At 40.8% G+C, this 22,377-nt stretch overlaps 1 protein-coding gene across 1 annotated transcript in view; it reads right to left on the bottom strand.

Annotated features, from left to right (window-relative positions):
- Window positions 1-1,766: 1,766 nt before the first annotated feature.
- LOC137347480 (sodium-dependent phosphate transport protein 2C-like) overlaps window positions 1,767-22,377 on the bottom strand; it is a 180,049-nt gene continuing 159,438 nt past the window's right edge. The window contains exons 12-14 of the mRNA XM_068011926.1: window positions 9,672-9,788; window positions 7,373-7,497; window positions 1,767-2,267 (exon numbers count right to left, since the gene is read on the bottom strand). Of these exons, the coding sequence (XP_067868027.1) occupies window positions 1,767-2,267; window positions 7,373-7,497; window positions 9,672-9,788 (743 nt within the window). The remainder of the gene's footprint in view (window positions 2,268-7,372; window positions 7,498-9,671; window positions 9,789-22,377) is intronic.

A 22,377-nucleotide genomic window follows, 5' to 3' on the forward strand; every position in this document is an offset into this window, starting at 1 on the left:
CATGCTGAGCCCCAGGCTGATGATGAGCCCCTGGTGTCGACAGCACAGGGAATGCTGGAGTTGCAGGCTGATGCCAGAGGCCATGTGCAGCCAAGGGTGGACGATGCCACGACTGCTGCCATATCCCAGGCATGTTAACACATGACTTCATCCATCACGAGGTTGGTGACCCTCATGGAGAGCCACATTCCATGGATGCACCATGACCTGCAAACCCTCGCCTTGGCCATGACTTCAATTCTGCAGTGGGGCACGGCGAGAGAAGGCCAGGAGCCTGGAGAGTGTTCCTGCTCCTAGTCCTTCTCCAGAGAGCAGTAAGGTTCCAATGAGCTCCACATCTGGGGTCTGCCCTCAGGGCGATTTGAGTGTGGACACGGGCTCCTCAGCCCCTCCGCCAATGAGTCCAGCTCCAGCAGCCACGATGCCTGAGGATAATCCTGCACTGGTGCAGGACGTCTTTAGGCAGCCAGGGCCTTCCAGGGCCTTCCAGGCCTCAGGCACCCAGAGGATGACTGCCGAAGTCATCCCAGGCCAAGGGGCACTCTGATCAGCAGCCTACCTCCATGCCAGCGCAGTGAGTGACATAATTCAGTGTGTTACATTATTCAGTGTGTGTGACATCACTCAGTGTATGACATAATTCAGTGTGCGTGACATCACTCAGTGTGTGACATAATTCAATGTGTGACATCATTCATTGTGTGTGATATCACTCAATCTGTGACATTGCTCAGTGTGTGACATCAATCAGTGTGTGACATCAATCAGTGTGTTACATCATTCAATGTGTGTGGCACGGCTTAGGTACTGGAACTCAGCGAGATCAACTTACTGGAACTCAGACAACAACAACTTGTATTATGTAGCACCTTTCACATAATAAAAGACCCAAGGTGCTTTACTGGAGTATAATGGAGCAAAGTTTGACATTGAATCGCATAAGGAGATATTAGGTCAGATGACCAAAGGTTTGGTCAAAGAGATAGGTTTCCAGGAAGGTCTTAAAGGACATAGAGAGGCAGAGAGGTTTAAAGAGGGAATTCCAGAGCTTAGAGCCAATGGTGCAGAGATTAATGGAGTGCAGAGACCTTGGAGGTTGTTTGTAGGACTGGGGCGATTACAGTGAGAGGGAGGGCTGAGACCGGGAAGGAATTTGAAAATAAGGTTGAGAATTTTAAAATCGAGGTGCTGCTTGATGGGAAGCTAATGTAGGTCAGCGAGCACAGGGTTGATGGGTGACCGTGACTTGGTGCGGGTTAGTATGTTAGTGTGTTGGCAGCAGAGTTTTGAATAACCTCAATTTACAGCAGGTAGAATGTGGGAGGCCGGCCAGGAGTGCATTGGAATAGTCATGTCTAAATGTAATGAAGGCATGGATGAGGGTTTCGGCAGCAGATGAGTTGAGGTATGGAGGAGTTGGGTGATGTTACGCTAGTGGAAGTAGGAAGTCTTAGTGGTGGTGCAGATCAGATAAACTCACACAGAGACTGGAACTCACAGATAAACACATACATACATATACACACATTATTAATGCACAGACCTGCTGCCTGTCTGCTTATTCTCCTTTTATTTCTATATTTAAAATGTTTGCAGAATTTTGAATGATCCACACTGTGTAGCAGTTGGAGAGCTGAGCCCACTGAGTATCTGCAGAGAGTAGGACCAGCTCCCTGCACAGGTTACAGATGGAATCAGCAAACGTCTTCATTTAAATGACAAAACAACTCAGAGACTATTCCACCTGTGGAATGGCTGATGAGCCCTCAGAGATGCGCACTTTCCACACTCACTGCGTTATCGTAGCAGTGACTCTCCTTTGACAGAGCGTGTGTTGAGGGCTTCTGGGGATTCTCTGTGATCGTCCTATAATATTGACAGCAGCAGTATGCACAGCAGGATATCAGGACTCTGTTCAGTGGGCTGAATGAGTGCATCCAGAGGGGCAGGAAGTTCCAGGTACGTAACACTGGGGGGAGACACTGGGGGCACTTCTTCTGGATAATGTTGATGACGATGATGAGGATGAGGATGATGAAGATGGGCCCACCGATGACTCCCAGCACTATCCAACCTGCCATGGACAGCCCAAAGACAGCCCCAGGGATCAGGATGAAACTGAGCAGCAAGTACAGGATAGGAAACCAGCGATACCGGGCAGTGACATTACCAAACATCTTGGCCAGTGAGATCGGGATTCGCATACAAGGAATGCAATACCAGATGAGAATTCCAGATAGGTTAAAGAACAGATGGATGAGGGCAACCTGGCAAAGGAAAAGAGCTGTCAGTGTCAGAATCCTTCACAACTGGATATGAAGATTGTTAAAATGATGAGAAATGGTCATCAGCCATACAGGCCTCTTCTCTCCACAGCCCGTATACCAACTGCTCTTATGGAGCTCTATGTCAAGCCCATTCACTACATTGAGGAAAAGCTCCACACAAATTCTTCCTGTTCCCCAAAAATAAACCAAATCGAGATTCCACATCCTGGATCAGGGGCCTCCCAGCTCGTATCTCATTGACTGTTTTGGTGGTTACCATGGAACCTTAGGAGCCAGATATCAAGTTGAAATACAGGTTCACATTGGCCTGTTTATATCTCAAGCTGCTGATAAAAACATGTTGGGGAGGTTCTGGCTTTTGGATTTATCGCTCATTGAGGAAACAGCACCAGGAGATGGTCTTTTCAAACTTTCAGGTCACACAAATTCAAGCAGGACCACCCACTGAGTAAGGAACTTAAATGCTAATAGGTTGAGTCCCCTGTGATTGGAAGGCTGGACAGGTGCTGTCCCATACTAATGGGTAAATGCTCATGTTCAGTGCCTCCTATCATTCATTTTCTAAATTGGATGGAAAATTGTGTCCAAATTCCGGATATATATTGCTCAGGCACAAAGTTGAGCAAACAATATGTCCCACACTTGATAATCTCTATTTTGTATCTAATCTCATATCCTAAACTACATATTCACCCAACTTTCTGTCACAGCTTGATTTGTACATCTGTTCGTTGGTTCCGCATATCCTCAACTTTCATAGAATCACAGAAAATTTACAGCACAGAAGTAGGCCATTCGGCCCATCGTGTTTATGCCGGCTGAAAAAGAGCTGTCCAGTCTGATCCCACTTTCCTGTTCTTGGCCCATAGCCCTGTAGCTGACAGCGCTCAAGTGCATATGGCAAGTATTTTTAAAATGTGATAAGGGTTTCTGCCTCTACCACCCTTTCAGGCACTGAGTTCCAGACCTCCATCAACCTCTGGGTGAAAATGGTACTCCTTAACTCCCCTCTAATCCTTCGACCAATTACTTTAAATCTATGCCCCCTGCTTATTGACCTTTCTGCTGCTGGAATAGGTCTTTCCTATCCACTTTATCTAGGCTCTGCAATAATTGTATACACCTCAATTAAATCTCCCTTGAGCCTCCTCTGTTCCAAAGGAAACTACCCCAAGCCTGTCCAATCTATTTTTATTTATTTATTTATTTTATTTAATCGTTCTTCAAAGCTAAAATTCTCCAGTCCTGACAACATCCTCATAAAATCTTCTCTATACCCTCTCTAGTGCAATCACATCCTTCCTGTAACGTGGTGACCAGAACTGTCTAGCTGTGGCCTAACTAGTGTTTTATATAGTTCTAGCGTAACCCCTGCTCTTATATTCTGCGCCTTGGCAAATAAAGGAAAATATCCTGATGCCTTCTTAACCACCTTATCTACCTGTCCTGTTACCTTCAGTGATCTGCGGACATGCACTCCAAGCTCCCTCTGTTCCTCTACACTTCTCAGTGCCCTGCCATTTATTGTGTGTTGCCTTGCCTTGTTTGCCCTCCCCAAATGCATTACCCCACACTTTGTAGGAGGTTTGTACATTTTATAAAGTTCTTATTTGTCTATGCATAGTCTTAATTGATTAACTCACTTACAATTCTCTAATCCTTGCCTTTCAGTATTTTGCAATCCTGGATTATATACCCCCTCTCAATCTTCAGGGTTAGTTCTGTGTCACTTACCTCATATATTAGAGCCCTGATCCAAAATCATCGCACTCTTCACTAAGCCTGTGTAATATCACTTGTTCCTTTGTTGGGTGAACTATTGTAAGATTCACAGGACAACAAGTAATATCTAAAGAAAGTATGGGTTTTTATTATAATTTAACTTGTATATATATATATAAGTATATATATAGGGCAGCACAGTGGCGCAGTGGTTAGCACCGCAGCCTCACAGTTCCAGTGACCCGGGTTCGATTTCGGGTACTGCCTGTGTGGAGTTTGCAAGTTCTCCCTGTGTCTGCGTGGGTTTTCTCCAGGTGCTCCGGTTTCCTCCCACAAGCCAAAAGACTTGCAGGTTGATAGGTAAATTGGCCATTATAAATTGTCACTAGTATAATAGGTAGGTGGTAGGGAAATATAGGGACAGGTGGGGATGTTTGGTAGGAATATGGGATTAGTGTAGGATTAGTATAAATGGGTGGTTGATGTTCGGCACAGACTCGGTGGGCTGAAGGGCCTGTTTCAGTGCTGTATCTCTAATCATATATATATATATATATACATACAAACAGTTGTTGCACGAGCCACATCTAAACACAACCAAAGACTTGCAGGTTGATAGGTAAATTGGTCATTATAAATTGCCCCTAGTGTAGGGAGGTGGTAGGAGAATGGTGGGGATGTGGTAGGGAATATGGGGTTAATGTAGGATTAGTATAAATGGGTGGTTGTTGGTCGGCACAGACTCGGTGGGCTGAAGGGCCTGTTTCAGTGCTGTATGTCTAAATAAAATAAAAATAAAAACATCTCACTCTGTCACCGTTCCTTCACTGTCGCTGGGACAAAATCCTGGAACTCCTTTCCTAACAGCACTGTGGGTGTACCTACCCCAAATAGACTGCAGCGGTTCAAGAAGGCAGCTCACTGCCACCTTCTCAAAGGCAATTAATGATGGGCAATAAATGTAGGTCTAGCCAGGTCTCACCCACAACTCTGGTCATGTGTGACACAACATCACTTTTCTCAGTGACCTTCACTTACAGATTCTTAAGGTGGTCTGCTCTTAAAGTTGTCCCATAACAGTCTGCTGCAAAGTGTTTGTGGAGGGCGAGTGCGAACAGCACTGGGCTCTGTGTGGTGCCCTCGTGCCCTAGTAGCTTCAATACATTCGCTATTTAGCCTCGAGGTTGAAATATGAGATGGCTTCTGGAAACCATGGAGACATGCTCCAACATGATGCCTAATTGTGTGTATGGGCTTGAGTATTAAATACTGTATGGTACTTGGAAGGGAAACTGAAAGGAACTCGCTGTACAATGGGGTGTCACCTGACCTGGAGTGTCGTTGTAAAGTCAGATTTTTTTATTCATTCATGAGATGTGGGTGTCGCTGGCTAGACCTACATTTATTGCCCATCATTAATTGCCTTTGAGAAGGTGGCAGTGAGCTGCCTTCTTGAACCGCTGCAGTCTATTTGGGGTAGGTACACCCACAGTGCTGTTAGGAAAGGAGTTCCAGGATTTTGTCCCAGCGACAGTGAAGGAACGGTGATATAGTTCCATGTCAGGATGGTGTGTGGCTTGGAGGGGAATTTGCAGGTGGTGATGTTCCCATGCATCTGCTGCCCTTGTCCTTCCAGGTGGCAGAGGTTGCTGGTTTGGAAGGTGCTGTCGAAAGAGTCTTGGTGAGTTGCTGCAGTACATCTTGTAGATGTCAAGGGCAGTCACTCTCACCTCACCTCTGGAGTTCAGCTCTTTTGTCCATGTTTGAACCATGGCTGTAATGAGATCAGGAGCTGAGTGTCCCTAGCGGAACCCAAACTGAGCGTCAGTGAGCAGGTTATTGCTGAGCAAGTGCTGCTTGATAGCGCTGTCGACGACCCCGTCCATCACTTTACTGATGATTGAGAGTAGACTGATGGGCGGTAATTGGCCGGGTTGGATTTGTCCTTCTTTTTGTGTACAGGACATATTTGGGCAATTCTCCACATTGCCAGGTGGATGCCAGTGCTGTAGCTGTACTGAAACCTCTTGGCTAGGGACACAGTAGTTCTGGAGCATAAGTCTTCAGTAATATTGCCAGAATGTTGTCAGGGCCCATAGCCTTTGCAGTATGCAGTACCTTCAGCCTTTTCTTGATGTCATGTGGAGTGAATTGGATTGGCTGAAGGCTGGCATCCGTGATGCTGGGAACCTCAGGAGGAGACCGAGATGAATCGTCCACTCGGCACTTTTGGCTGAAGTTGGATGCAAATACATCAGCCTTGTCTTTTGCACTGATGTGCTGAGCTCCTCCATCATTGAGGATGGGGATATTTATGGAGACTCCTCCTCCTGTCAGTTGTTTAATTGTCCACCACCATTCACGACTGGATGTGGCAGGACTGCAGAGCTTTGACATTTGCTTTGGTTGTGGGATCGCTTAGCCCTGTCTGTCGTATACTGCTTCCGTTGTTTGGCAGGCAAGTAGTCCTGTCTTGCAGCTTCACCAGGCTGACACCTCATTTTTAGGTATGCCTGGTAGCACATGTAGCAGTGGTAAGAGAGAGCCTTCATTAAAAGCTTGTTAAATCTTTGCTAGAGTTAAATCTGTGACTTCAAGTGTGATTCTTTCTGCCTGAGATGTGACATTTGCAACAAGGATAATGAAAAAAATACAGAGGTAAATACGGATATATTTAGGATTGTGTCATGACATTTTCTGGAGCTGATATGTCTGTAGTCCGGGGTATTGAGCCAAAAAGGGTATATGTTGCCCTTGAAAGCGAATGAAGAAATTCATTTACTCAGTGAGTTAGGAAAATAATGATTCGTTATGTTTCTTTGTAAAATTTATTACAGTATGTTTGGTAGGTGATGGAGTCTAAGCTAATTCACCAAGCAGGAAAATCATGGACATTTTTTGGTCTGATGAGGGAGGGATGATGGCTGATTGTTTGTGAGGGCTTCAGTATTAGATACTACATGGCACTTGGAAGAGAAACTGAAAGGAACTCTCTGTATTACGGGGAGTCACCTGACCTGGGGAGTTGTTGTAAGGTCAGATAGCACATGTAGCAGCAGTAAGAGAGGGCCTCCATTAAAAGCTTGCTAAATCTTTGTTAAAGTTAAATCTGTGACTTCAAGTGTGATTCTTTCAGCCTGAGATATGACAAGAATCATCAGAAAAAGAAAAGAGAGGAGAAACATGGAAAGAGGAAAGGTCTAATAATTAAATTAGCATGTGGAAAGCATGGGTGGAGGGGGGAGGGAGTGAGGTTCCTGAATTGAACCAGGATTACTCAGAATTACTAACTGAATTTTCCATCAAGAGAGGTCCTTAGTCTGGCGCATGTATGTGTTTGTGAGTGAGTGAGAGTGTGTTACCTGTACAGCATTGCCCAGTTGTTTGGCTGGGCTGGCCAGGGCTGCCAGTATTGCTGTGGTTGTTGTTCCAATGTTCGACCCCAAGCATAAAGGATATGCCCTCTCCAGACTGATCACCCCGATCCCTGCACAGGTCAAAAGGAAAAGAGCAGTTAATCAGCCTTAGATTGAGCGGTCAATCACATGAGAAGCAGCAAGCATTCACCTGCAGTGCTGTGTGAGGGGTGAGGTACAGGTCACAGTCTGCAGCTGTAATCTCCCGGTCGCTGGGGCTGGGGTTTTGTGAATCCCCCTGAGGCGGGGTTGGAGGCGGGGGGCACGGAGTATTGCAATGGGTAGGGGATTGTGGAGGTGGTGGCAGGGCAAGGGGTTCGTCGCATCCCCGTCGCTGAGTGATTTTCCTGGCGGCGAGATAGGCCGACGATGGCCTTGCTGCCCAGAGGCCAAGTGAGGCCCTTAAGTGGCCTACCAAAAACCAATTAAGGGCCTCTTCCCGCCGCAACTGTAATCTTACCACCAGCTGTGGGGGGGTGGGGGGCCTCCACCACACCGTGAGGATACATTGTAACATGAGGTGCCCTCCCTGTCGGTTTGGGGGGGGTATCCTCCTTTGTGGGCAATTTGTGGCCCATGGAGGACCTCCACCGGGAACAACTTGACCCCCTAGGATCCTCCCCTCCCCCTGGCCTGCACGAGCAGACGCCACCCCCCCCCCCCAATCACCCCTCCTAGCTGGGGTGTTCTGGACTGGCCCCAGCGACCCCATCTCACTTAACTGAGGTCCGGGGGTCCAGCGTTGGGCCTGGGTCTGAGGTTTCTGCAGTACCATCAGCGGCCACCACTCCCAGTGGCACTGCCGATACTGCTGAGCTGCCAGCCCTGTGACTGGCCGGCAGCTCTTGGAAGGGATCCCATCTTTTCAAACTTTGATGTAAAAAGACCGGAGGATCGTTTTGGAGAGGGGAGGGCGGACATGACAAGGCAGAGGCGGGGTATTCCCCCACCTTTTCTGCCCGGGGCCAAGAGCCCCGCCTCTAACACAAAATTCAGCCCCAGGTGTGGAATTCCTCTCAACACAGGGTCTGTGTTATTGTAGATGGAGCTGGTGGGATTAATAGCTTTAGAAAATCATTGTAATAAAAGCAAAATACTGCAGGTGCTGGAAATCTGAAATAAAACCAAAAAAGTGCTGGAAATACTCAGCATGTCTGGCAGCATCTGTGGAGAGAGAAACAGAGTTAAGTTTTCAAGTCAGTTCAGATGAAGGGTCACTGACCTGAAATGTTAACTCGGTTTCTCTCTCCACAGATGCTGCCAGACCTGCTGAGTATTTCCAGCACTTTTTGGATATATTATATTAAAAAAATCATTTCCTGCCTTAAAACTGACTGCTTCATATGGTGAAGCAAGGTGCTACACCAATTCTCCTTCCCCCACTTCCTTGTCCCGAATTCTGGGTCAGGAGTCCTAGCAACAAGGCAACCAGTCCCACTGGCTGCCCACAAAGCTTACACCTCCCCCCACCGGCCTGACCTTGTGATCTGGAACAATGTCAGGTGGAGATGCTGCAAATTCCACCCACAGCATTTACAGTAACCGAGTGGCACCATGCAAATTTCTGGCACCTCGGTTTGCCAATTCTGATTGGATGGATTCCCGAAGTTTCCATCCCGTCACCTCCTGCCTCCAACTGCCTCGCCCTCACTCTCTCACAGTTTGTCGCCCGCCACGTCCATCCTCACGGTGCCCTGCCCCCACCCGATTCTACACCTGATTATATGATTCTTGACTGTCAATTAAACAGCCTGTTTCCAATAATTTTCGAACAAATAAACAATAGGGTTTAAGGGTTTAAAGAAAATTGCAATGTTTCTTAAGCCTCAAAGACTTTGTCATGGGTTGCTCAGAGCAGTGTCCTGGATTAATCTTTAATTTCTGGAGACTCCAGGACAATTCTGGGATCCCAGGACTGGGGGAGGAGCCAGCAGGGAGGGGGAGACCTGTGGGGGTAAGGGGTCTAGGCTGAGGAGAGGTTTGAGCTAGGTACGGCTTTTGGTGGGGCTCTAACCAAGACATGTAGTTGAGCTGGTGGCACTCTGTGCCTGGGGAGCAGTATTGACGTCATTGGGTGTTGGCCACAGGGCGCTGAGGATTCACAGGCCTTCGGTGCTATGGGATTCATACTTAAAGACAAGAATGAAAACAACATTATTAACACAGTGTCCACAATGCTGAGCAGGCTTTGATATGTGTGTGTATTGGAGGTGAGAGGCCAGGTATCACGAGAGCTTCTTCTTACCTATGAGTGGAACAATCGCTGATGTGAAGACCGAGCTGCTCTGAACAATAAAAGTCATGATAGCACCGACCACAATTGCCAAATATCCATTTATCCAACCAAAGGGATAGGGAAAGTCTGTAAGGCAATCCAAAGAGAGTCAAAGGGAGCACAAATGCATTGGGCAGAGGGCATCCAAAACAGAGCTGCCACCTTGTGCATATGAATGGTCAAAAATACACAACGGAGCAATTAAACAAGAGACCAACAGAGAAATGGTGAACATCCTACAGAAGAACACTGAAACTGCACATTATACTGACACTGAAAGGATTACACTGACACTGTGAGTATTATACCAACAATGTGAGTATTGCACTGACACTGTGAGTATTATACAAACACTGTGAGTATTACACCGACTATTTGAGTATTACACTGACACTGTGAGTATTATACCGACAATGTGAGTATTACACTGACGCTGTGAGTATTATACCAACACTGTGAGTATTGCACTGACACTGTGAGTATTATACAAACACTGTGAGTATTACACCGACTATTTGAGTATTACACTGACACTGTGAGTATTATACTGACAATGTGAGTATTACACTGACGCTGTGAGTATTATACCAACAATGTGAGTATTACACTGACATTGTGAGTATTATACCAACAACGTGAGTATTGTACTGACATTGTGAGTATTATACCAACAATGTGAGTATTACGCTGACACTGTGAGTATTATACCGACACTGTGAGTATTACACTGACACTGTGAGTATTATACCAACAATCTGAGTATTACACTGAAACTGTGAGTATTATACCAACAATGTTAGTATTACACTGACATTGTGAGTATTATTCCAACAATGTGAGTATTGCACTGACACTGTGAGTATTATACCAACAATGTGAGTATTACACTGACACCGTGAGTATTATATCAACAATGTGAGTATTACACTGACACTGTGAGTATTATACCAACAATGTGAGTATTACACTGACATTGTGAGTATTATACCAACAATGTGAGTATTGTAATGACATTGTGAGTATTATACCAACAATGTGAGTATTACGCTGACATTGTGAGTATTATACCAACAATGTGAGTATTACACTGACACCGTGAGTATTATTCCAACAATGTGAGTATTGCACTGACACTGTGAGTATTATACCAACAATGTGAGTATTACACTGACACCATGAGTATTATATCAACAATGTGAGTATTACACTGACACTGTGAGTATTATACCAACAATGTGAGTATTACACTGACACTGTGAGTATTATACCAACAATGTGAGTAATACACTGACACTGTGAGTATTATACCAACAATGTGAGTATTGCACTGACATTGTGAGTATTATACCAACAATGTGAGTATTACACTGACATTGTGAGTATTATACCAACAATGTGAGTATTACACTGACATTGTGAGTATTATATCAACAATGTGAGTATTACACTGACATTGTGAGTATTATATCAACAATGTGAGTATTACACTGACATTGTGAGTATTATATCAACAATGTGAGTATTACACTGACACTGTGAGTATTATACAAAATCTGTGAGTATTATACCGGCACTGTGAGTATTACACTGACACTGTGAGGTTTATACCAACAATGTGAGTATTACACTGACACTGTAAGTATTATACCAACAATGTGAGTATTACACTGACATTGTGAGTATTATATCAACAATGTGAGTATTACACTGACATTGTGAGTATTATATCAACAATGTGAGTATTACACTGACATTGTGAGTATTATATCAACAATGTGAGTATTACACTGACACTGTGAGTATTATACAAAATCTGTGAGTATTATACCGGCACAGTGTGTATTACACTGACACTGTGAGGTTTATACCAACAATGTGAGTATTACACTGACACTGTAAGTATTATACCAACAATGTGAGTATTACACTGACATTATGAGTATTATATCAACAATGTGAGTATTACACTGACACTGTGAGTATTATACCAACAATGTGAGTATTACACTGACAGTTTGAGCATTAAACTGACACTGTGATTATTATACAAACACTGTGAGTATTACACCGACAATGTGAGTATTACACTGGCACTGTGTGTATTATACCGACAATGTGATTATTACACTGACACTGTGAGTATTATACGGACAATGTGAGTATTACACTGACAATGTGAGTATTACACTGGCACTGTGTGTATTATACCGACAATGTGATTATTACACTGACACTGTGAGTACTATACGGACAATGTGAGTATTACACTGACACTGTGAGTATTATACAAACACTGTGAGTATTGCACTGACACTGTGAGTATTACACTGACACTGTGAGTATTATACAAACACTGAGTATTATACCGACAATGTGAGTATTACACTGACACTGTGAGTATTATACCGACACTGTGAGTATTACACTGACACTGTGAGTATTATACCAAACATGTGAGTATTACGCTGACACTGTGGGTATTATACCGACACTGTGAGTATTACACTGACACTGTGAGTATTATACCGACACTGTGAGTATTATACCGACACTGTGAGTATTACACTGACACTGTGAGTATTATACCGACAATGTGAGTATTACACTGACATTGTGAGTATTATACTGGCACTATGAGTATTGCACTGACACTGTGAGTATTATACTGACACTTTGAGTATTATACTGACACTGTGAGTATTAAACTGACACTGTGAGTATTATACTGGCACTGTGAGTATTGCACTGACATTGTGAGTATTATACTGACACTGTATTATACTGACGCTGTGAGTATTACACTGACACTGTGAGTATTATACTGACACTGTGAGTATTACACTGACACTGAGGATTATACTGACACTGTGAGTATTACACTGACAATGTGAGTGTTATACAAACACTGAGTATTACACTGACACTGAGTATTATACCAACAATGTGAGTATTACGCTGACACTGTGAGTATTATACCGACACTGTGAGTATTACACTGACACTGTGAGTATTATACCAACACTGTGAGTATTACACTGACACTGTGAGTATTATACCGACAATGTGAGTATTACACTAACACTGTGAGGATTATATCGACACTGTGAGTATTACACTGAGACTGTGAGTATTATACCGACAATGTGAGTATTACACTGACACTGTGAGTATTATACAAACACTGTGAGTATTATACCGACAATGTGAGCATTACACTGACACTGTGATTATTACACTGACACTGTGGATTATACTGACAGTGTATTATACCGATACTGTGAGTATTACACTGACACTGAGTATTACACTGACACTGAGGATTATACAGACACTGCGGATTATACTGACAGTCTGTTATACATGACACTGTGAGTATTACACTGACACGTGAGTATTATCTATGACACTGTGAGTATTACACTGACACTGAGGATTATACTGACACTGCAGATTATACTGAAAGTGTATTATACCAATACTGTGAGTATTATACTGACACTGTGAGGGTTATACTGACACTGAAAGGATTACACTGACACTGTGAGTATTATACCAACAATGTGAGTATTACACTGACACTGTGAGTATTGTACCAACAATGTGAGTATTACACTGACACTGTGAGTATTATACCAACAATGTGAGTATTGCACTGACATTGTGAGTATTATACCAACAATGTGAGTATTACACTGACATTGTGAGTATTATACCAACAATGTGAGTATTGCACTGACACTGTGAGTATTATACCACCAATGTGAGTATTACACTGACACTGTGAGTATTATACCAACAATGTGAGTATTACACTGACATTGTGAGTATTATATCAACAATGTGAGTATTACACTGATACTGTGAGTATTATACAAAATCTGTGAGTATTATACCGGTACTGTGAGTATTACACTGACACTGTGAGGATTATACCAACAATGTGAGTATTACACTGACACTGTGAGTATTATACCAACAATGTGAGTATTACACTGACATTGTGAGTATTATATCAACAATGTGAGTATTACACTGAGACTGAGTATTATACCAACAATGTGAGTATTAAACTGACACTTTGAGTATTATTCAAAATCTGTGAGTATTATACCGGCACTGTGAGTATTATACCGACAATGTGAGTATTACACTGACAGTTTGAGCATTAAACTGACACTGTGATTATTATACAAACACTGTGAGTATTACACCGACAATGTGAGTATTACACTGGCACTGTGTGTATTATACCGACAATGTGAGTATTACACTGACACTGTGAGTATTATACAAACACTGTGAGTATTGCACTGACACTGTGAGTATTACACTGACACTGTGAGTATTATACCAACAATGTGAGTATTACTCTGACAATGTGAGTATTATTCCAACAATGTGAGTATTGCACTGACACTGTGAGTATTATACCAACAATGTGAGTATTACACTGACACCGTGAGTATTATATCAACAATTTGAGTATTACACTGACACTGAGTATTATAGCAACAATGTGAGTATTACACTGACATTGTGAGTATTATACCAACAATGTGAGTATTACACTGACACTGTGAGTATTATACCAACAATGTGAGTAATACACTGACACTATGAGTATTATACCAACAATGTGAGTATTGCACTGACATTGTGAGTATTATACCAACAATGTGAGTATTACACTGACATTGTGAGTATTATACCAACAATGTGAGTATTACACTGACACCGTGAGTATTATACCAACAATGTGAGTATTGCACTGACATTGTGAGTATTATACCAACAATGTGAGTATTGCACTGACATTGTGAGTATTATATCAACAATGTGAGTATTGCACTGACATTGTGAGTATTATACCAACAATGTGAGTATTACACTGACATTGTGAGTATTATACCAACAATGTGAGTATTGCACTGACATTGTGAGTATTATACCACCAATGTGAGTATTACACTGACATTGTGAGTATTATACAAAATCTGTGAGTATTGTACCGGCACTGTGAGTATTACACTGACACTGTGAGGATTATACCAACAATGTGAGTATTACACTGACACTGTGAGTATTATACCAACAATGTGAGTATTACACTGACAATGTGAGTATTATATCAACAATGTGAGTATTACACTGACACTGTGAGTATTATACCAACAATGTGAGTATTACACTGACAGTTTGAGCATTAAACTGACACTGTGATTATTAAACAAACACTGTGAGTATTACACCGACAATGTGAGTATTACACTGGCACTGTGTGTATTATACCGACAATGTGATTATTACACTGACACTGTGAGTATTATACGGACAATGTGAGTATTACACTGACAATGTGAGTATTACACTGGCACTGTGTGTATTATACCGACAATGTGATTATTACACTGACACTGTGAGTATTATACGGACAATGTGAGTATTACACTGACACTGTGAGTATTATACAAACACTGTGAGTATTGCACTGACAATGTGAGTATTACACTGACACTGTGAGTATTATACAAACACTGTGAGTATTACACTGACACTGTGAGTATTATACCAAACATGTGAGTATTACGCTGACACTGTGAGTATTATACCGACACTGTGAGTATTACACTGACACTGTGAGTATTATACCGACACTGTGAGTATTACACTGACACTGTGAGTATTATACCGACAATGTGAGTATTACACTGACATTGTGAGTATTATAATGGCACTATGAGTATTGCACTGACACTGTGAGTATTATACTGACACTTTGAGTATTATACTGACACTGTGAGTATTAAACTGACACTGTGAGTATTATACTGGCACTGTGAGTATTGCACTGACACTGTGAGTATTATACTGACACAGTATTATACTGACGCCGTGAGTATTACACTGACACTGTGAGTATTATACCAAACATGTGAGTATTACGCTGACACTGTGGGTATTATACCGACACTGTGAGTATTACACTGACACTGTGAGTATTATACCGACACTGTGAGTATTATACCGACACTGTGAGTATTACACTGACACTGTGAGTATTATACCGACACTGTGAGTATTACACTGACACTGTGAGTATTATACCAACAATGTTAGTATTACACTGACATTGTGAGTATTATTCCAACAATGTGAGTATTGCACTGACACTGTGAGTATTATACCAACAATGTGAGTATTACACTGACACCGTGAGTATTATATCAACAATGTGAGTATTACACTGACACTGTGAGTATTATACCAACAATGTGAGTATTACACTGACATTGTGAGTATTATACCAACAATGTGAGTATTGTAATGACATTGTGAGTATTATACCAACAATGTGAGTATTACGCTGACATTGTGAGTATTATACCAACAATGTGAGTATTACACTGACACCGTGAGTATTATTCCAACAATGTGAGTATTGCACTGACACTGTGAGTATTATACCAACAATGTGAGTATTACACTGACACCATGAGTATTATATCAACAATGTGAGTATTACACTGACACTGTGAGTATTATACCAACAATGTGAGTATTACACTGACACTGTGAGTATTATACCAACAATGTGAGTAATACACTGACACTGTGAGTATTATACCAACAATGTGAGTATTGCACTGACATTGTGAGTATTATACCAACAATGTGAGTATTACACTGACATTGTGAGTATTATACCAACAATGTGAGTATTACACTGACATTGTGAGTATTATATCAACAATGTGAGTATTACACTGACATTGTGAGTATTATATCAACAATGTGAGTATTACACTGACATTGTGAGTATTATATCAACAATGTGAGTATTACACTGACACTGTGAGTATTATACAAAATCTGTGAGTATTATACCGGCACTGTGAGTATTACACTGACACTGTGAGGTTTATACCAACAATGTGAGTATTACACTGACACTGTAAGTATTATACCAACAATGTGAGTATTACACTGACATTGTGAGTATTATATCAACAATGTGAGTATTACACTGACATTGTGAGTATTATATCAACAATGTGAGTATTACACTGACATTGTGAGTATTATATCAACAATGTGAGTATTACACTGACACTGTGAGTATTATACAAAATCTGTGAGTATTATACCGGCACAGTGTGTATTACACTGACACTGTGAGGTTTATACCAACAATGTGAGTATTACACTGACACTGTAAGTATTATACCAACAATGTGAGTATTACACTGACATTATGAGTATTATATCAACAATGTGAGTATTACACTGACACTGTGAGTATTATACCAACAATGTGAGTATTACACTGACAGTTTGAGCATTAAACTGACACTGTGATTATTATACAAACACTGTGAGTATTACACCGACAATGTGAGTATTACACTGGCACTGTGTGTATTATACCGACAATGTGATTATTACACTGACACTGTGAGTATTATACGGACAATGTGAGTATTACACTGACAATGTGAGTATTACACTGGCACTGTGTGTATTATACCGACAATGTGATTATTACACTGACACTGTGAGTACTATACGGACAATGTGAGTATTACACTGACACTGTGAGTATTATACAAACACTGTGAGTATTGCACTGACACTGTGAGTATTACACTGACACTGTGAGTATTATACAAACACTGAGTATTATACCGACAATGTGAGTATTACACTGACACTGTGAGTATTATACCGACACTGTGAGTATTACACTGACACTGTGAGTATTATACCAAACATGTGAGTATTACGCTGACACTGTGGGTATTATACCGACACTGTGAGTATTACACTGACACTGTGAGTATTATACCGACACTGTGAGTATTATACCGACACTGTGAGTATTACACTGACACTGTGAGTATTATACCGACAATGTGAGTATTACACTGACATTGTGAGTATTATACTGGCACTATGAGTATTGCACTGACACTGTGAGTATTATACTGACACTTTGAGTATTATACTGACACTGTGAGTATTAAACTGACACTGTGAGTATTATACTGGCACTGTGAGTATTGCACTGACATTGTGAGTATTATACTGACACTGTATTATACTGACGCTGTGAGTATTACACTGACACTGTGAGTATTATACTGACACTGTGAGTATTACACTGACACTGAGGATTATACTGACACTGTGAGTATTACACTGACAATGTGAGTGTTATACAAACACTGAGTATTACACTGACACTGAGTATTATACCAACAATGTGAGTATTACGCTGACACTGTGAGTATTATACCGACACTGTGAGTATTACACTGACACTGTGAGTATTATACCAACACTGTGAGTATTACACTGACACTGTGAGTATTATACCGACAATGTGAGTATTACACTAACACTGTGAGGATTATATCGACACTGTGAGTATTACACTGAGACTGTGAGTATTATACCGACAATGTGAGTATTACACTGACACTGTGAGTATTATACAAACACTGTGAGTATTATACCGACAATGTGAGCATTACACTGACACTGTGATTATTACACTGACACTGTGGATTATACTGACAGTGTATTATACCGATACTGTGAGTATTACACTGACACTGAGTATTACACTGACACTGAGGATTATACAGACACTGCGGATTATACTGACAGTCTGTTATACATGACACTGTGAGTATTACACTGACACGTGAGTATTATCTATGACACTGTGAGTATTACACTGACACTGAGGATTATACTGACACTGCAGATTATACTGAAAGTGTATTATACCAATACTGTGAGTATTATACTGACACTGTGAGGGTTATACTGACACTGAAAGGATTACACTGACACTGTGAGTATTATACCAACAATGTGAGTATTACACTGACACTGTGAGTATTGTACCAACAATGTGAGTATTACACTGACACTGTGAGTATTATACCAACAATGTGAGTATTGCACTGACATTGTGAGTATTATACCAACAATGTGAGTATTACACTGACATTGTGAGTATTATACCAACAATGTGAGTATTGCACTGACACTGTGAGTATTATACCACCAATGTGAGTATTACACTGACACTGTGAGTATTATACCAACAATGTGAGTATTACACTGACATTGTGAGTATTATATCAACAATGTGAGTATTACACTGATACTGTGAGTATTATACAAAATCTGTGAGTATTATACCGGTACTGTGAGTATTACACTGACACTGTGAGGATTATACCAACAATGTGAGTATTACACTGACACTGTGAGTATTATACCAACAATGTGAGTATTACACTGACATTGTGAGTATTATATCAACAATGTGAGTATTACACTGAGACTGAGTATTATACCAACAATGTGAGTATTAAACTGACACTTTGAGTATTATTCAAAATCTGTGAGTATTATACCGGCACTGTGAGTATTATACCGACAATGTGAGTATTACACTGACAGTTTGAGCATTAAACTGACACTGTGATTATTATACAAACACTGTGAGTATTACACCGACAATGTGAGTATTACACTGGCACTGTGTGTATTATACCGACAATGTGAGTATTACACTGACACTGTGAGTATTATACAAACACTGTGAGTATTGCACTGACACTGTGAGTATTACACTGACACTGTGAGTATTATACCAACAATGTGAGTATTACTCTGACAATGTGAGTATTATTCCAACAATGTGAGTATTGCACTGACACTGTGAGTATTATACCAACAATGTGAGTATTACACTGACACCGTGAGTATTATATCAACAATTTGAGTATTACACTGACACTGAGTATTATAGCAACAATGTGAGTATTACACTGACATTGTGAGTATTATACCAACAATGTGAGTATTACACTGACACTGTGAGTATTATACCAACAATGTGAGTAATACACTGACACTATGAGTATTATACCAACAATGTGAGTATTGCACTGACATTGTGAGTATTATACCAACAATGTGAGTATTACACTGACATTGTGAGTATTATACCAACAATGTGAGTATTACACTGACACCGTGAGTATTATACCAACAATGTGAGTATTGCACTGACATTGTGAGTATTATACCAACAATGTGAGTATTACACTGACATTGTGAGTATTATATCAACAATGTGAGTATTGCACTGACATTGTGAGTATTATACCAACAATGTGAGTATTACACTGACATTGTGAGTATTATACCAACAATGTGAGTATTGCACTGACATTGTGAGTATTATACCACCAATGTGAGTATTACACTGACATTGTGAGTATTATACAAAATCTGTGAGTATTGTACCGGCACTGTGAGTATTACACTGACACTGTGAGGATTATACCAACAATGTGAGTATTACACTGACACTGTGAGTATTATACCAACAATGTGAGTATTACACTGACAATGTGAGTATTATATCAACAATGTGAGTATTACACTGACACTGTGAGTATTATACCAACAATGTGAGTATTACACTGACAGTTTGAGCATTAAACTGACACTGTGATTATTAAACAAACACTGTGAGTATTACACCGACAATGTGAGTATTACACTGGCACTGTGTGTATTATACCGACAATGTGATTATTACACTGACACTGTGAGTATTATACGGACAATGTGAGTATTACACTGACAATGTGAGTATTACACTGGCACTGTGTGTATTATACCGACAATGTGATTATTACACTGACACTGTGAGTATTATACGGACAATGTGAGTATTACACTGACACTGTGAGTATTATACAAACACTGTGAGTATTGCACTGACAATGTGAGTATTACACTGACACTGTGAGTATTATACAAACACTGTGAGTATTACACTGACACTGTGAGTATTATACCAAACATGTGAGTATTACGCTGACACTGTGAGTATTATACCGACACTGTGAGTATTACACTGACACTGTGAGTATTATACCGACACTGTGAGTATTACACTGACACTGTGAGTATTATACCGACAATGTGAGTATTACACTGACATTGTGAGTATTATAATGGCACTATGAGTATTGCACTGACACTGTGAGTATTATACTGACACTTTGAGTATTATACTGACACTGTGAGTATTAAACTGACACTGTGAGTATTATACTGGCACTGTGAGTATTGCACTGACACTGTGAGTATTATACTGACACAGTATTATACTGACGCCGTGAGTATTACACTGACACTGTGAGTATTATACTGACACTGTGAGTATTACACTGACACTGAGGATTATACTGACACTGTGAGTATTACACTGACAATGTGAGTGTTATACAAACACTGAGTATTACACTGACACTGTGAGTATTATACCAACAATGTGAGTATTACGCTGACACTGTGAGTATTATACCGACACTGTGAGTATTACACTGACACTGTGAGTATTATACCAACACTGTGAGTATTACACTGACACTGTGAGTATTATACCGACAATGTGAGTATTACACTGACACTGTGAGTATTATAACGACACTGTGAGTATTACACTGAGACTGTGAGTATTATACCGACAATGTGAGTATTACACTGACACTGTGAGTATTATACAAACACTGTGAGTATTATACCGACAATGTGAGCATTACACTGACACTGTGATTATTACACTGACACTGTGGATTATACTGACAGTGTATTATACCGATACTGTGAGTATTACACTGACACTGAGTATTACACTGACACTGAGGATTATACAGACACTGCGGATTATACTGACAGTCTGTTATACATGACACTGTGAGTATTACACTGACACGTGAGTATTATCTATGACACTGTGAGTATTATACTGACACTGTGAGGGTTATACTGACACTGAAAGGATTGCACTGACACTGTGAGTATTATACCAACAATGTGAGTATTACACTGACACTGTGAGTATTGTACCAACAATGTGAGTATTACACTGACACTGTGAGTATTATACCAACAATGTGAGTATTGCACTGACATTGTGAGTATTATACCAACAATGTGAGTATTACACTGACATTGTGAGTATTATACCAACAATGTGAGTATTGCACTGACACTGTGAGTATTATACCACCAATGTGAGTATTACACTGACACTGTGAGTATTATACCAACAATGTGAGTATTACACTGACATTGTGAGTATTATATCAACAATGTGAGTATTACACTGATACTGTGAGTATTATACCGGCACTGTGAGTATTACACTGACACTGTGAGGATTATACCAACAATGTGAGTATTACACTGACACTGTGAGTATTATACCAACAATGTGAGTATTACACTGACATTGTGAGTATTATATCAACAATGTGAGTATTACACTGACACTGTGAGCATTATACCAACAATGTGAGTATTACACTGACACTTTGAGTATTATTCAAAATCTGTGAGTATTATACCGGCACTGTGAGTATTATACCGACAATGTGAGTATTACACTGACAGTTTGAGCATTAAACTGACACTGTGATTATTATACAAACACTGTGAGTATTACACCGACAATGTGAGTATTACACTGGCACTGTGTGTATTATACCGACAATGTGATTATTACACTGACACTGTGAGTATTATACGGACAATGTGAGTATTACACTGACACTGTGAGTATTATACAAACACTGTGAGT

The sequence above is a fragment of the Heterodontus francisci genome, chromosome 32 (genome assembly GCF_036365525.1).
Source record: "Heterodontus francisci isolate sHetFra1 chromosome 32, sHetFra1.hap1, whole genome shotgun sequence".
Lineage (NCBI taxonomy): Eukaryota > Metazoa > Chordata > Chondrichthyes > Heterodontiformes > Heterodontidae > Heterodontus > Heterodontus francisci.